General features: G+C 44.5%; 1 protein-coding gene across 1 annotated transcript in view; it reads left to right on the top strand.

Annotated features, from left to right (window-relative positions):
• The window catches only part of kctd16b (potassium channel tetramerization domain containing 16b), a 61,243-nt gene continuing 46,923 nt past the window's right edge, over positions 1–14,320 (top strand). Inside the window, exon 1 of the mRNA XM_052046622.1 lies at positions 1–1,423. Coding sequence (XP_051902582.1) covers positions 601–1,423 — 823 coding nt within the window. The 5' untranslated portion in view covers positions 1–600. The remainder of the gene's footprint in view (positions 1,424–14,320) is intronic.

Raw genomic sequence — 14,320 nt, 5'->3', positions numbered from 1 at the left:
GGATACACACACACACACACACACACACACAACCAAGGGAGTGAAGACACCAACCTGCTCTGTGCACGAGGGGCGGTGGGAGTGGAGATGAAAGTGGGGGGGCTGGGTCAGTACCATAGACAGCTCTCTGGTAGACGCACGCTTGGCTTGCATTCCTCTCCTTCACGCACCTTTTTGCGTGCAAAAATACATTTTTTTCTGAAATGAGACAGCGCAGGGATGTCATTGATCTATTGATGACTTTTACCTCCTGTTCATCTTCGTTCAGCACGAGCGAGCAGAACGTTTTAGACTCCTGTTTGGACCTTAAGTTTTTATGAGGAGTTTCCTTGTACGATTCTGGACTGGGTTCTTACTGTTTTGTGCGCATTTTCTGTTTGCACCTGGATTCCTCTTTTTATGTCGTGTTTGGGATGGAGCCGACAGAAGCGGTTAATATCCTCTTTATGAGGCATATATAAGTGTCTTCAATTCAACTATGGATCGATGATAGAGGAGCGTTTTCATGGAACTTTTGCCACTCACTCGTGTGATTTCTTTCACAACATTCTGATCGTGTAATATAAAAGTGAGCAGCGTTATCTGGGCTTTTTCAGTACAATGGCGTTGAGCGGAAACTGCAGGACTAACCCCAAAGAGCAGGTGTCGGTCCAGAATAGTGTTCCTGACGTCCTGGAGCTCAACGTGGGCGGCCAGGTGTACTACACGCGCTATTGTACACTGGTGAGCAGCCCGAGTTCTCTCCTCGCCAAGTTGTTCTCCAAAAAGGACGCCTCCAACGACTTAGCCCGAGACCCAAAAGGTCGCTACTTCATCGACCGCGACGGTTTCCTCTTCCGCTACGTGTTGGACTACCTGCGGGACAAGCAGGTCGTCCTCCCTGACCACTTCCCGGAGAAAGGTCGGCTCCGCAAAGAAGCGGAGTACTTCCAGCTGCCCGACTTGGTGAAGCTTCTCAGTCCGGATGAGGGGAAGCAAAGCCCGGATGACTTGTTCCACAGTGATTACGAGGACGGCTCCCAGGGAAGCGAGCCGCGCCACTGCCCGCCGCCCTCGCTCGTCCCCGCGGATAGGAAGAGCGGCTTCGTCACGGTGGGCTACCGGGGGTCGTGCACCGTGGCCCGTGAGGCACAGAGCGACGCCAAGTTCCGTCGCGTGCCCCGCATCCTCATCTGCGGCCGAGTGGCCCTGGCCAAGGAGGTCTTTGGGGAGACCCTGAACGAGAGCCGGGATCCGAACCGGACCCCGGATCGCTACACATCCCGTTTCTATCTCAAGTTCAGACACCTTGAGAGGGCCTTCGACATGCTGTCAGAGTGCGGATTCCACATGGTGGCGTGCAACTCGTCCGTCACCGCCTCGTTTCTCAGCCAGCACACGGAGGACAAGTTCTGGTCCAGCTACACAGAATACGTCTTCTACCGTAAGTCATCCAGTGGGTTCTGCGTCTTTGTTGCACATGTCTGCCCCATTTGGGTTGGACCTGATTCTGTATAGTCCAACTGGTCCTTTTCGGCTGAAACTTGGCTTTAGAAACAGTTCTGGGTCTGTATATCCATACTCAAGTTTGATCCGTTCATGTTATATCTGGTTATATGGTCGAACTCTAAGATGTGAAACTCAAGGCCCAGGGGCCAGATCTGACCCGCAACATCATTTTACGTGGCCCGCGAAGGCAATCATGTGCGTTGACTACATATTTATTGCAAATTGTTTTAACAACACTGATTTATGAGATATTGCAAGCATTTTGTGTTACCAATTCCTATTTTAAAATAAAATTGGAAACAATCATTTACTGGCTTCTGCTAGTTACATAACAATTTGTTGTGTATATGTGATCGCATAAGGTGATGATACTTTGTTACATACATTTATATGGGTTGAAAGTCAAAAAGTTTGCTAATTTTGGGTTGGACCAGGTTCTTAATGGCCGGTTAGGTTCAGCTCGATCTGGTCCTACAGAACCTGAAACAACTTCAGTCCTTTTGGGAAGGACAAGGCTGAAGGGCAGAGAAATGTAAGAGTTACAATGTATTATATTTCTCCATAGAAATTGCATTGTTTTGTGTTCAGCATGGGCTTCTTTTAGCTTTCTAGCAATTCCTTCTGGCTGCGGCTCCTCTGTTGGCATCCTTCCACTTTTTGGCAGAGGACTAAGACAACTGACCGTGAAGACAGTGCCGCAACCTTAACCGGCCCGTAAGAGTTAATGACGTGACACAATAATCCACATCCACTAACCCCCACCCCCGAGGAATAATTTATGACGCCCTTAAATATCGGCTATCATGAATATGTCAGACGGGTGATGCCTATGTACAAGTTTTTAATATCCTGTCAATTTGTCACGGAGGGGATTTATCGATCTGGGGAACAATGCCCTAATTTATTAGCAGACCGTCTTTTTGAAGTTGTTAGCGAGTGTTTCACGCATTACATTCCCAATTACAGTCAAATGAGTGTTAAACCCACACTTTTCATCGGGGATGATGACTTCTGCCGGCTACGAAAAGCAAAAATACCTTAAGTAACTCACTTCCGTGAAAATATTTAGGATTGCTTAAATTAGAAGCTTCTGAAAGCATTTCTGGGTGAATGTGTATACATTTTAGGGTTCCAGAACACGTCACCCCCCAACCTATAAAGAGGCATCAATGGGAAAGTTAGAAAAAATTCTGGCCAGACAGCAGTCTCACCAATCGGCACCAAATTTGCTAAAACAAATTGCTATCGTGGCTATCATAAATCAGGTCTAGTTCTAGGAAGGATTATGATCAAAAGGAAAATTCGACAAGAAACGAGCAGCCTGTTCGTCACTGGTTGTAGCTTTCATTATCCTTTACATTCGATTAGCTTTTAACAACAACCACTGTGGCCCCCCCAAACCTGACAACACCCATGTTAAAACATTTGGCAGTTTTTTGCAGCAGCTATCCACATTTCCAATTCCTATTCCGTTCTCGCTCCGCAAAGTCATTTCGGATTGCACGACGAGTGGGGGATGTTTCTGCTACTTTTAGCAAATGTAATGAAGGGGTGCTGCTCTTTCATATTCATGGGGGGGGGGGGGGACGTTTTACAGATCAAAAAAAAGGAGGACATTATTTTGGTGCTTGGTTCTTCAGATGTCTGGGCAGATACACACGCTTCTGAGAGCTAATTTATGTTCCGACATAAAACGGTGTATTTGAATACCACATCTTTTCTGTAACGATGTATTCACGACTGTGGATGTAGGACAGGGGTTGTTGATTAGAACTCCTTCAGCTGTCCCCTAGCCTTTAACAGAACGTGCTGTGCTCTATTCGTCTTGTTCCTGTGCATTCTCGTTTGGTTTCTGTCAGTCATACGTCTTAAACTCCACGTCGCTGCTTCCCAAGCCACATCTCAGTATGCAGGGAGACGGTTGTTTTGAGATCCTTCAGTGCTCTATTTTGCAACCCGCCTTCCCCTTAATCATGTTTTTGTCTGCGTGCTTGGACGTCTTCATTCATCTGTTCACCTTCATTTCTACATCAGTCACATTTTGAGCTAGTTTGTCTACCAGTTGGCTCCTGAATGGCCTGATAGAAGAAGCTGAACTTTTCTCCCTGAAACCCAGGCCTTACATATATACTGTACATACCGCCTCGAGATAACACAGTATACAGGATATGGATCTTTTACAGCAAGAGCAAGAAACCTTTGCTGAGAAATGGTGTGCCTGCTTGATGGTCAATACAATTGATTGCGGGTGTTTTATTCCGACAATTGATGACCCCCAAAAAACCGGAACCCTTGATTCAAGACAGCAAGCAATGACTGAATATTCATTCATTCATCTTCCGAGCCGCTTGATCCTCACTAGGGTCGCGGGGGGTGCTGGAGCCTATCCCAGCTGTCTCCGGGCAGTAGGCGGGGGACACCCTGAATCGGTTGCCAGCCAATCGCAGGGCACACAGAAACGAACAACCATTTGCACTCACACTCACACCTAGGGACAATTTAGAGTGTTCAATCAGCCTGCCATGCATGTTTTTGGAATGTGGGAGGAAACCGGAGCACCCGGAGAAAACCCACGTAGGCCCGGGGAGAACATGCTGGAGTTTGTTTCACAGGGAGGCCGGAGCTGGAATCGAACCCGGTACCTCTGCACTGTGAAGCCGACGTGCTAACCACTGGACTACCGGGCCGCCTATGACTGAATATGTTTTTGTTAAATCATAAAATCAATTTGCATTTCAACTGTTGGATTGTTTGGATTTGTTGAGAAGTGCAGATACTGTCGAAAAGCTCAGACTTTTGTTCCGCAAGATCTTCTATTATTTTCCAGGTAGCTGAAGTAGATATGCTTAAGGAAAAGTCAGGGAAGGCGTTTTGGAGAGAGAGAGAGAGACGCAGAGTCGATCCTTAATCATTCCGAGTTTTATACCTTTCAGCTTTATTCGGGACCTCCATTATCTTTGTCAATCCCCTTGCGTTTGTTATCTGCTCCCTCTCTCACAATGTGTGTGACTGTTCAAAATGCCGCTCAACCCCAAGAGGGCAGACACGCGTATTCATCAATGTGCTGCACGGCCGGTCTGACTTATAATTTATCATCTCCGCTGACAGTCGGTTCAGCCGTGTTCACCGCGGGGGCTGACAGTGCTGAACCAGTGGATACCAACAACAAACCATTCCTTCACCCGCCCAAAACATTTTTTAGTCTGCCAGTTGACATGAGAGACGCAGGCTGTATTCCAACTGCTGGAGAGCATGAATATTCCTGAGGGAAGTTTTCTGCCCGGCATGTCGAGGCGCGACGTGATTCTGCACTAACCACTATTTAGTGCACCACTAAATTCTGACTTGCTTGTATTTTGTAAAAACCCTCAAAAATGATCGCTTAAAAATCTGCGCTATTCCGCCAACAATGAACCGCGATATAGTGAGGGGGCGGGGCATTTTAATTGATTAATTGTTCATTTCGCCCTTGGTTGATCAAGGAAATTCCTAGTCTTGTCATGTTGGCAAGTGACGAAACCCAGATTCGTGTGATCTCTCCCTGGCCCAAGGAGCTGACGACATTAGCAGTGGCGGTCCCACGCTGCAGGCCTGTAGCAAGTGATTAGCTGAGGAGCAGACAGGCCGTGACAGCTCTGAAGAGAGTCTTGATAGGTACAGCTGCTACCCTGTACTCATCTCAGCAGGGGAGTTTAACGCACCACACGGCAACTCTGCATTATTCAGGCTACGAAGCAGAGCGAGGGTTAGATCGCTCTTCTCGCTAATGCTACGGTTGCGGTGGCTACGGAATTCTGCGGCACTGCTAAAACAAGAGCGATTATTATCCTCACAACACCGCGACTACTCGTGTCATTAATCCAAGTTTTACTGCTGCGGAACCATTACTAGCATCACTGTGATGCTTTATAGGGCAAGGAACTACATTTGCTAACCTGTTTAGGGGTTTAAAAAAGATCTCATGCAGCAGTAGAACCGTGCGGTTTTTACAATCCAATTAGAAACACAATGCAACAGGCTGTCTCTGCCAGAGCTAACTCTCACGGTTGGTCGTAAAAGACGATAGTATAACCCACCAGGCATCCTTCCATTGTTTGTGACACTGTATATGTAGATTCACCATGAGATTTGTTCTCTAAAACAAAATCAGGTTCCATTCTGGTTATAAGGGTAAATAAACTCTAAGTTCTCTTGCTTGACAGTGGATCGATGAGGATCACAATTCATCAAAAGTCCAGACAGCGTTAACATTTTGGGCGTCTGTGGCGAGCTCAAGTCCAGTTATACGTGTACAAAATTTGAATGTAATCCAAATAAAACTGCTAACTGTGTTCTGAATATAAAAATAACTCAGGTGGTGATTACGCTAATCCGGTGAGATACAATAATGAGTATATAAGTTGGACGCACGAGAATTGAAAAAAATAAAACATCCCATGATGCTGGGGAAGAATTTGATTGCGTTTTGTGTTTTATGGCACTTCTCAAAGTTCATTCTCATGCTTCGACCACTAGCAATGGTGATTTTTCACATTTTTCTCAAACTGGGATCGGGTAATTCAAATTTGGGGGTTTCTCGACAGAGCTCTGATGTCCGAATTTGAACACAAGTCGGACGCCTCTGTACGTGGTTCCGATCTGGTCGCAATTAGAGAAAATCACAACGACATAATATGTCTTAGAAGGACCCTCGGAAACCAGCCCAAATCATTCTCAAATGGCTTTAATGGTTGAATTTTTTCAGCCCAAAACTAATAATGACAACGAAACAAAGCTATTACAATAACACTGCTTGCTCCAGCCACCCAAGTCTTGTAATGTTCTCCGATAATTGACGAGGGTTGTAATGTCCAAGGATTCAGTATTGTCTGGTAGGTTATAAATGAATAAAAACAAAAGGTTAGGCAATTAAAAGCAAGATTGGAACTATAAGAACTCAGACTGAGAGTCAGACTGAAGGAAAGAAAGGAGTTTTTAAAAAATGACGTCCGTTTTTTTTTTCAGGTGCTGCAATTAGCTTATATTACATACTCTCTAATATTAGCTTGCATTTGTATTGATGTTTTTCATCGATTTTCACATACAAGGTCACTGCAGTGGCATGTGAAGGTGCGGCTACATGAAATTCGGCCTTGCCCGACAGAGATGCAAAAAAAATGGTACAAGCTAAATAGGTCATAAGGAGAGAAGATTGTTTTTGTCTTGGCTCCTCTTGACCTTCTCCCCTGGAAGCTTAGTGTAGCTAGGTAGTGTAGATTCCCATAATCCCCGCACCCTGGAGGATACGTGCAGCCGCAGAGATCTGGAGGCGGAGGGAAGGGGAGTAAAAATCAACAACAAGCTTCCCCCTTAAGCCCTAGGTGACAAGCTCCTGTGCCCGCCATCCATCAACCCGTTTTCTACTAATCTTTTGACTATTGACTCTCTATTCTCTCTAAGTTGGTCGATTCGCTTCCCCTGTCGGGGTCCGAAGTGAGGTTGTTACAAGAGGGGCGTCCAAGTGTGACGCGCTGCTGTAATGACTGAGGCTTCTTCTTTCCGTGCTTGAGCCACATATGCAGCAATACTACTCAAAATTTTGATGCAAGAGAAGACATTTAAATGAGAAAAATAACTTTGGAGCAGTACTGACGAAGTACTTCAAACCTCCAAAAGTTGAATGCCACAAAAGTGGTGTTGTTTGGATTTCAGATCAATAAGCATCAACGTATTTAACATGCATTATATACTTTTCTATAAAACACCATGTGACGCATCATCGATACTTTCTTCGAAGTCGGGGTACTTTTACTTTGCCAACTGATACGACGGTGCAATAATCAATACCGCGGAAGAAAAATATATACCATATGTAACTGAAGTCAGGAAAATATCTAGAACACAACGTTTTTAAAAGTTGTACCGATGTGTGTACATAAAGACAACGGAGAGCATACCTGTCAACCTCGGCTAATAGCTGCCCTTATAAATGATTACGATTTCCCTTACAAAGCAATAAAAACATTTTATTTGTTGTCTGTACAACAAAAATGCGCACATCATGCTTTATCAATCCGACCGTACGCAGCAATGAAAAAATATATCCAATTGAGGATTACTTTTGCTGGTTTGCCGTGGTAATAGATCGACGACGGCATTGTCGTTGATACCAGCAGGTGAGACGATCTGGATTGGAGCCAAAATGGTCTTTGTGAGATCGGTTCGCAATTGTTTTGTTTAGTTTTTTTCCCGTATAAAAGTTGTAATTCGCCGTACATGATTTGAAATGATAAACGCATAAAATACGGGAAAAACGTACAAGTTGACAGATGTGGGAAAGTAACATATTATAAGTCAACATTGTTATTTACAAGTGTGCTCCACGTGGCAATAATGTGGGGAGAGAAATCGTGGTAACAAGGTTTTATCAACCGTACGACCCTGTATCACGGCCATTTTTTAATTTGATCCTCTGGTCTGGATGGAAGCACAAAATTATATACGGTGCACAGTTCACTTGGCGCTCATCCACTGTGTAGCATACGCTCAGTGGATTTGTTTATTTGGAAGCTATTTGAACCTAGCAAAAGGCAATCACTCTCAAGGCACTCTTTCTTTCAAGTAGAGCAGGTTCAGGAATCATGTGACTAAAGGAGGGTGCACACGTCCCGATAATCATTCAGGTTTTCCCTTTTCGAATAAAGTCATCAAATGCTGAAGTGTTGGATAGCTCTCCTCGAAATTCCTGAATGATTATCTTTCGGGAATATTTATAAATGTGAAACTTATTCAAGGTTTACTTTGTCAAATCTTGGTCAGTCTTGGTTCTATGGCAAACCCGTGATTGTAAGTGGAGATATGGTTTTAATTGTGTGGGGTGCTGTTGGTCGTCTCGAGGACACTACTCATGATAAGAACATTAAGAACAGCCGTGTCAATTTTTTTTCCTCATCCGGTGTGAGGTCTTTCACATGTAAAAAAGTTAAGATGTTAAAAGTAGTTCTAGATGTACCAGGCTTGATACAGTACCAATTTAGCATTTGTGGGGCCGCCACAAAAAAAGGACAAAATCCGACTTCAACGGACAGTTAGGACGGCAGAAAAAATCGTTGGCACCGCCCTACCCACTCTTGAGGACTTGCACACTGCAAGAATCAAGACAAGGGCACGGAAAATCCTCCTGGATCCCCCGCACCCTGCCCACCACCTTTTTCAGCCACTCCCCTCAGGCAGACGCTGCAGATCCATGCGCACCAAATCCAGTAGACACTTAAACAGCTTCTTCCCTCTAACCATTAACTCCTTAAACAGTCACTGACGTAGTCACTCTTCTTGCACCACAAAATGGTACTACAAAACTACTGGTTACTCTAAAATGGTTCAATGATTTTGTTGTTTACGATGATACTACTGCAGCGTGTTATACCGGAGACAAATTCCTTGTGTGTTGTACATACTTGGCCAATAAAGATGATTCTGATTCTGATTCTGATATGAGAACACACTTTTTCTATCAATGGTCCTTCGGGGGGACATACAAAATTTCTGACCGGCAATTGAAGAAAATGCTTTTATGATTTATTATGAGCGTATATGGGCGCAATGTTTTAGGGGAATTTTGTAATAGTTCTTCTGAGGTTTTATTTGTTTTCAGAATTGCACGGCAGGTTGGGCTCAAATGCTCTCTTGGGCCGCAAGAGGCACAAATGAGCAAGCGCGGAGAAGTCGGAAGAAACATGTGGTACAAGAACATAACCATCAAAATCCTTATTTGGGTTGTCTGCTGAGCATCAAGCCGTCGTATAGAACTCGCTCCCACGGGTGTTCTCAGTGTGTCTCGAAACTTTTTAAACAGCCAAACTTTTGCCTGATGAAACAGCTGGTCAGTCCTCAGTACATTAGTACTCCAACTTCAAGATGAGCGGCCCCCGCCCCCACCCGGTTCGAGCACGTCTCAAATCACTCCGATTTCCTCATTAGATTCCCACATTGTCACTCACGCAGCAGTATCCCACAGCTTGAACCGACATGTGGCCGTGTGTGTTCATTCCACAGTGGGTTATAGCTTCGCGGTGCATGAACATATCAGCAGCGTTTCATTTGCACGTCTTTATGTCCCTGAACAAACCGAGGGGCACTAATGTGGCAACTCCGGAGGAAATTAACTCCAGGGGAAATTATCTCCAAAGGAAATGGCTGGAACCAGTCATGTTGATGGCTCATGGAAATTTATAATGGCTTTTTTCGGATTCAGAGTGCTAGCAATGGCTTTTAATGTATTTGTTTTCATCATGGATGGACATCCTTTAGTGTCTTAGTGTTTAGACAAGCGTCTTGGGAGAAATCACGTTTCTGATTCCTGACATGACCGATGGTTTTCCATTGGAATGGGCATCCATCCATCCATTTTCCGAACCGCTTGATCCTCACTAGGGTCGTGGGGGGTGCTGGAGCCTATACCAGCCGTCTTCGGGCAGTAGGCGGGGGACACCCTGAAGTGCGAGCCAATCGCAGGGCACACAGAAAACGAACAACCATCCACGCCCACACTCACACCTAGGGACAATTTAGAGCGTCCAATCAGCCTGCCATGCATGTTTTTGGAAAGTGTGAGGAAACCGGAGCACCCGGAGAAAACCCACGCAGGCCCGGGGAGAACATGCAAACTCCACACAGGGAGGCCGGAGCTGGAATCGAACCCGGCACCTCCGCACTGTGAAGCCGACGTGCTAACCACTGGACTACCGGGCCGTGGAATGGGCATTTGACTGAATTTCCTAAACTGACTGTGAGGAAATTTCAAATGTTTATCCATTGATCCATTTCTTTGGCACTTGTCCGTATTAGGGTTGCATGTGAGCTGGTGCCCATCCAGCCAATTATATGGCACATCGTTTGATCTGTTACTATGGAATCTTTTTCAAATCCATTATCCTATCCACTACGCTACTCATTATTTCATCATATCATCAACCACTCGGGTGGTTTCGCTCCCCACCTCAGCTATGCAAAAGATGCAATCACCGTGGCGTCACCCGATGAGACGTTCCCCTAACATGAAAAATCTCATTGAGCCCAGGATGAACTTTCAGCCAATAGAGGCTACGAATAGATACTGTCGAATGGACATTTATGTGGCTTGGAAACGTGTAATAATAATAATAATAATAATAATGATCATGCATTTTATTTAAAAGTGCCTTTCATGCCACCCAAGGACACTGTACAGACAATATAGTGTGTGTGAGTATTTACGACGGTGCAGGAAATGCAAAATTGGTCGACTTGTTCCATACGGTTAACTTTTTTTCTTAGCCTCTACACATAATAAACCCATAACAGCCACTCACGCTTATTTTCACGCCTCTGGATAATTTAGTCTCCAAGTCTTCAATAAACCTAACACCCTAACACAACTTTACAGTGCTGGCCTAAATATCAAACATCAGAATAATAATATCTCTCAGTTCCATTTTTAAAGTTCTAAATATTCAAACTGCTGTTTTAGTGCCAATAGCCCCTTTTACTCTGGCTGTAAAACATCGACAGAACATAATGCCGGAACAGGCGTATGAAGTTTTAGAATCACCGTCTTTTACTCTACTTGTAAAAAGTGGAATTCTGCTGCCTTTTTGGCTTCTGTACATAAAAGGCATTCACATGGCATGGGGAGCCCAAGTCGTCCCACAAATCAAACGACCTCGGAAGAAAATTTGCTCTTACGTTTACTGGGAAATGGATAAAAAGCTGACATTTCATTTACTCGATGTTGTACATTGTGCCCCTACTATCGCATCCGCTCAATGAAGGCGAACTCATATTCACATCTTGCTGATAGATTAAAAGGTGGAAAAAAACCCAGACAAGGAAAAATATGATTTGGATCGAGCAGATATGGATTCAGCCTAAACTGATGGTTTACACAGCAAAGCACACAAGGCTGCAACCTGAACCTAAAAGTCAGTCCAACTTTATCTGCTTAACTGCGATTTTGACTTGAGCAGCATTTAGCGTGCAAAGTGGATGAATGAATCAGAGAGACTTCGCCGTCTACCTCATTGATGGGAAAGCTGGAACCTATCCCAGCAGTCTGTAGGGGTGAGAGGCGGGGTCCGCTCTGAACTGATGGCCAGCTAATTTTATTGACTAACAGCCATCCACACTGAAATTCACACCAATTTAGACTCTAAAATAAACCCCGGATGGTTTCGGTCACCCAAGCAAAGCAGATACAGTAACACGAATGTTACACTACCTATAGTATGGACACTTTTATAAACCTACTTAACCCCTCATCACAACATTCTACTATAAATAAATTGGGTAAGAGGCTCACTGACGGAACGAATCAAAGTCTGATACACTTTTTGACACTTTGAGCCAAGGCCCGCAGACACTTTTGAAGCAAGATCTGGTTACAAAACGTAAAAACAGAGTATCCCTATAAGAGTTTTGAAAGGAGATGGCATCCTCCCTGTCACGTTTAATCATTTCAAGATGAAGAGTTTTGTGGCGGCCCGACTGTCTTCTGTCGCCCCGAGACGATGATTTGTCGTCGACGTCTATCCGCTATCGTCCCGTCTCGGCGGCTGTTTGTTATTCGCTGCGTAATGAATTATTGAGTGCCGAGAACCGTGCGGATGGCTAACCCGACTCGCGCACGGCGTTGCTGCTTGTTTGCCAACGTTATGATGTGCTGCTTACACGCACGCACGCTTGCTGTACAAAGCAACCGCAGGATGATTTACTGGGCTGAGAAGCTACACAAACACATTCGGATACGATCGGAACGGTGCATACTGCCACACACACTCACGCCCAACAAGATTAACCCTGCCAAACGTCTGAGGGGATTGCTGCACTTCATGTGTCCAATGCTCAGCTTTGCAGATCCATTTTTGCATGCATGTGCTGGCTCGCAGTGCGCCGGGAGGCAAACTGAATATGACGATTATCAGCATCAATCACCTCAGGAAGCCATTTAACCAATTAAAATGCATCCAGGCTGACATTCGGACGCAGCAGTCCCCGTTAATTATCGAGGTTTTCTCTTTGCCGCATTACGGTGAGATCAGGGTAATGATGGAGTTGTCTCGTATTATAATGACCTTGAAGAGCACTTGCCATTCATTTTGATGAGAGCCCCCAGTTTGTGTATGTGGGGACTGTAGATGTTTCGAAGCATCAGCGCGGTGCATAGAAAGGACACAAGTCTTTTGCAGGTCACACTTTGTCATTTCACTCAATAACAGCAACTGTCTGTCACCTTTCTTCATCGCACCTCTTCTCCACTTCCATTTCCCCTGACAAGCACATGCCGGACAAAACATTAGGTACGCTGCCAAAATTCAATTTGAGAGCCTTATTGGAAGATAATAATGCTCAACTTTGATTCGAACCTGTCGGATGTATCGATTGATTTGTTTTATGGTTGGCATCGTGCACGGATGTCAAACTGAAGGCCAGATTAGCCCCTCTGTGTCGTTTTATAGGGTTAGTGAAGGCTTGCAAACATTTTTCAAAACTTCCGCTTGCCATAAAAATGAAGACAGTTGGCACTTAGATATTTAGTGACTTCCCCAACCCTTTAGCAGCTCTTTTTTTTCCCCCAAACGAGTGACAAGCTGTATTTACGTTTTATCGGTGCATCCTCTGAATCCAAATAAAGCACGCAAACCCTTCCACCTTTTCGTACATTACATTCAAAAAAGTTATTTATTGGTAGAGCGCCAGCGCTGTTTCCTTTCGGAGCCTTGTTTCACGCTTTTTATGATGAGGATTCCATTGTAATTCTCACTTGTAAAGGTGACATAGGCAAAAGTCCCTTGAAGCGGGGTTCTTGTCATGTTCGGTTATTTGGACATAAACACTTCCATTAGTCTTAATATTAAAAAAAAAATACAATTAATAGTATCAAGGATTCAAACCTTCATACATGCAACCTCATTTTTCTGCTCATTCCAATGCGGAGAATTCTCGTTAATGGCAATCCAATGATGTTCATGTCTCTTCACCGCACACGAGCCTGACTGGCATGCATTCATTAAGTATGCTCCTCACTTCACGTAACACATTAAAATGGCACACTCTGATCTCTGAGAAGGGTTAACATTTAAAAGATGAGCTCGAAAGATGATGTGCGCAGAAGTGGAGCAACAAAGGATCAAGACACACATGCACGCACGCACAAAATGTTGGCTCTGTGACATCCTGATAATGTGTTTTGGATAACAATTTACGAGTGGGAGTTTTTCTACGAAAATGTTATTTCTTGCTTTGTAGGTCTCACCTTCCTGTTCCATATTTGCTTCTGCCAGAGTGTTTTTTTTCTCTCTTCCCATCTTTTATATTTTCTTGCGGAGTGTTTGAAGCATGGAGGTGTTCTTCTGAGAGCTTCCTGTCTCTCCTTTAAAGAATGGATCGCTGGTTGCATGGCCGATTCGGAACATCTCATTTGCTGGGGCTTGTTGGGAGCCGCTATCAGGCAGATAGTTGCTGATTTATGACCACTTTAGGTTCAGACCAATCAGTCGTAAATCAGAACTTTGCAGTCACCCCATTCTTCACACACATGAAGTGGGATATGTCATAGACTCTCCTCCCTCCTTCAAATGCTTTCATGGGGGGAAAATGGTACATCATTGGGGCTTAAGAGGTACAATACGATATTGCTTTTGTGCAATTGATTTCAAGTGTTTGGAAACATCCATGGCTATGATTGGCCTTGGTAAAGATGCACCATCTATAGCCAAGGCAAACACACAGTGCAGTGCAGCACAGTGATCAGAGCTTGATCATTTAATTTTTTTATAGTCATTAAAAATGCATTTGATTTGGGGGGCGGTGGAGAATG

The sequence above is a fragment of the Hippocampus zosterae genome, chromosome 16 (assembly GCF_025434085.1).
Source record: "Hippocampus zosterae strain Florida chromosome 16, ASM2543408v3, whole genome shotgun sequence".
NCBI lineage: Eukaryota > Metazoa > Chordata > Actinopteri > Syngnathiformes > Syngnathidae > Hippocampus > Hippocampus zosterae.
The sequence above is the reverse complement of the archived record's forward strand: the minus strand, read 5'-3'. Positions and strand labels throughout refer to the sequence as shown.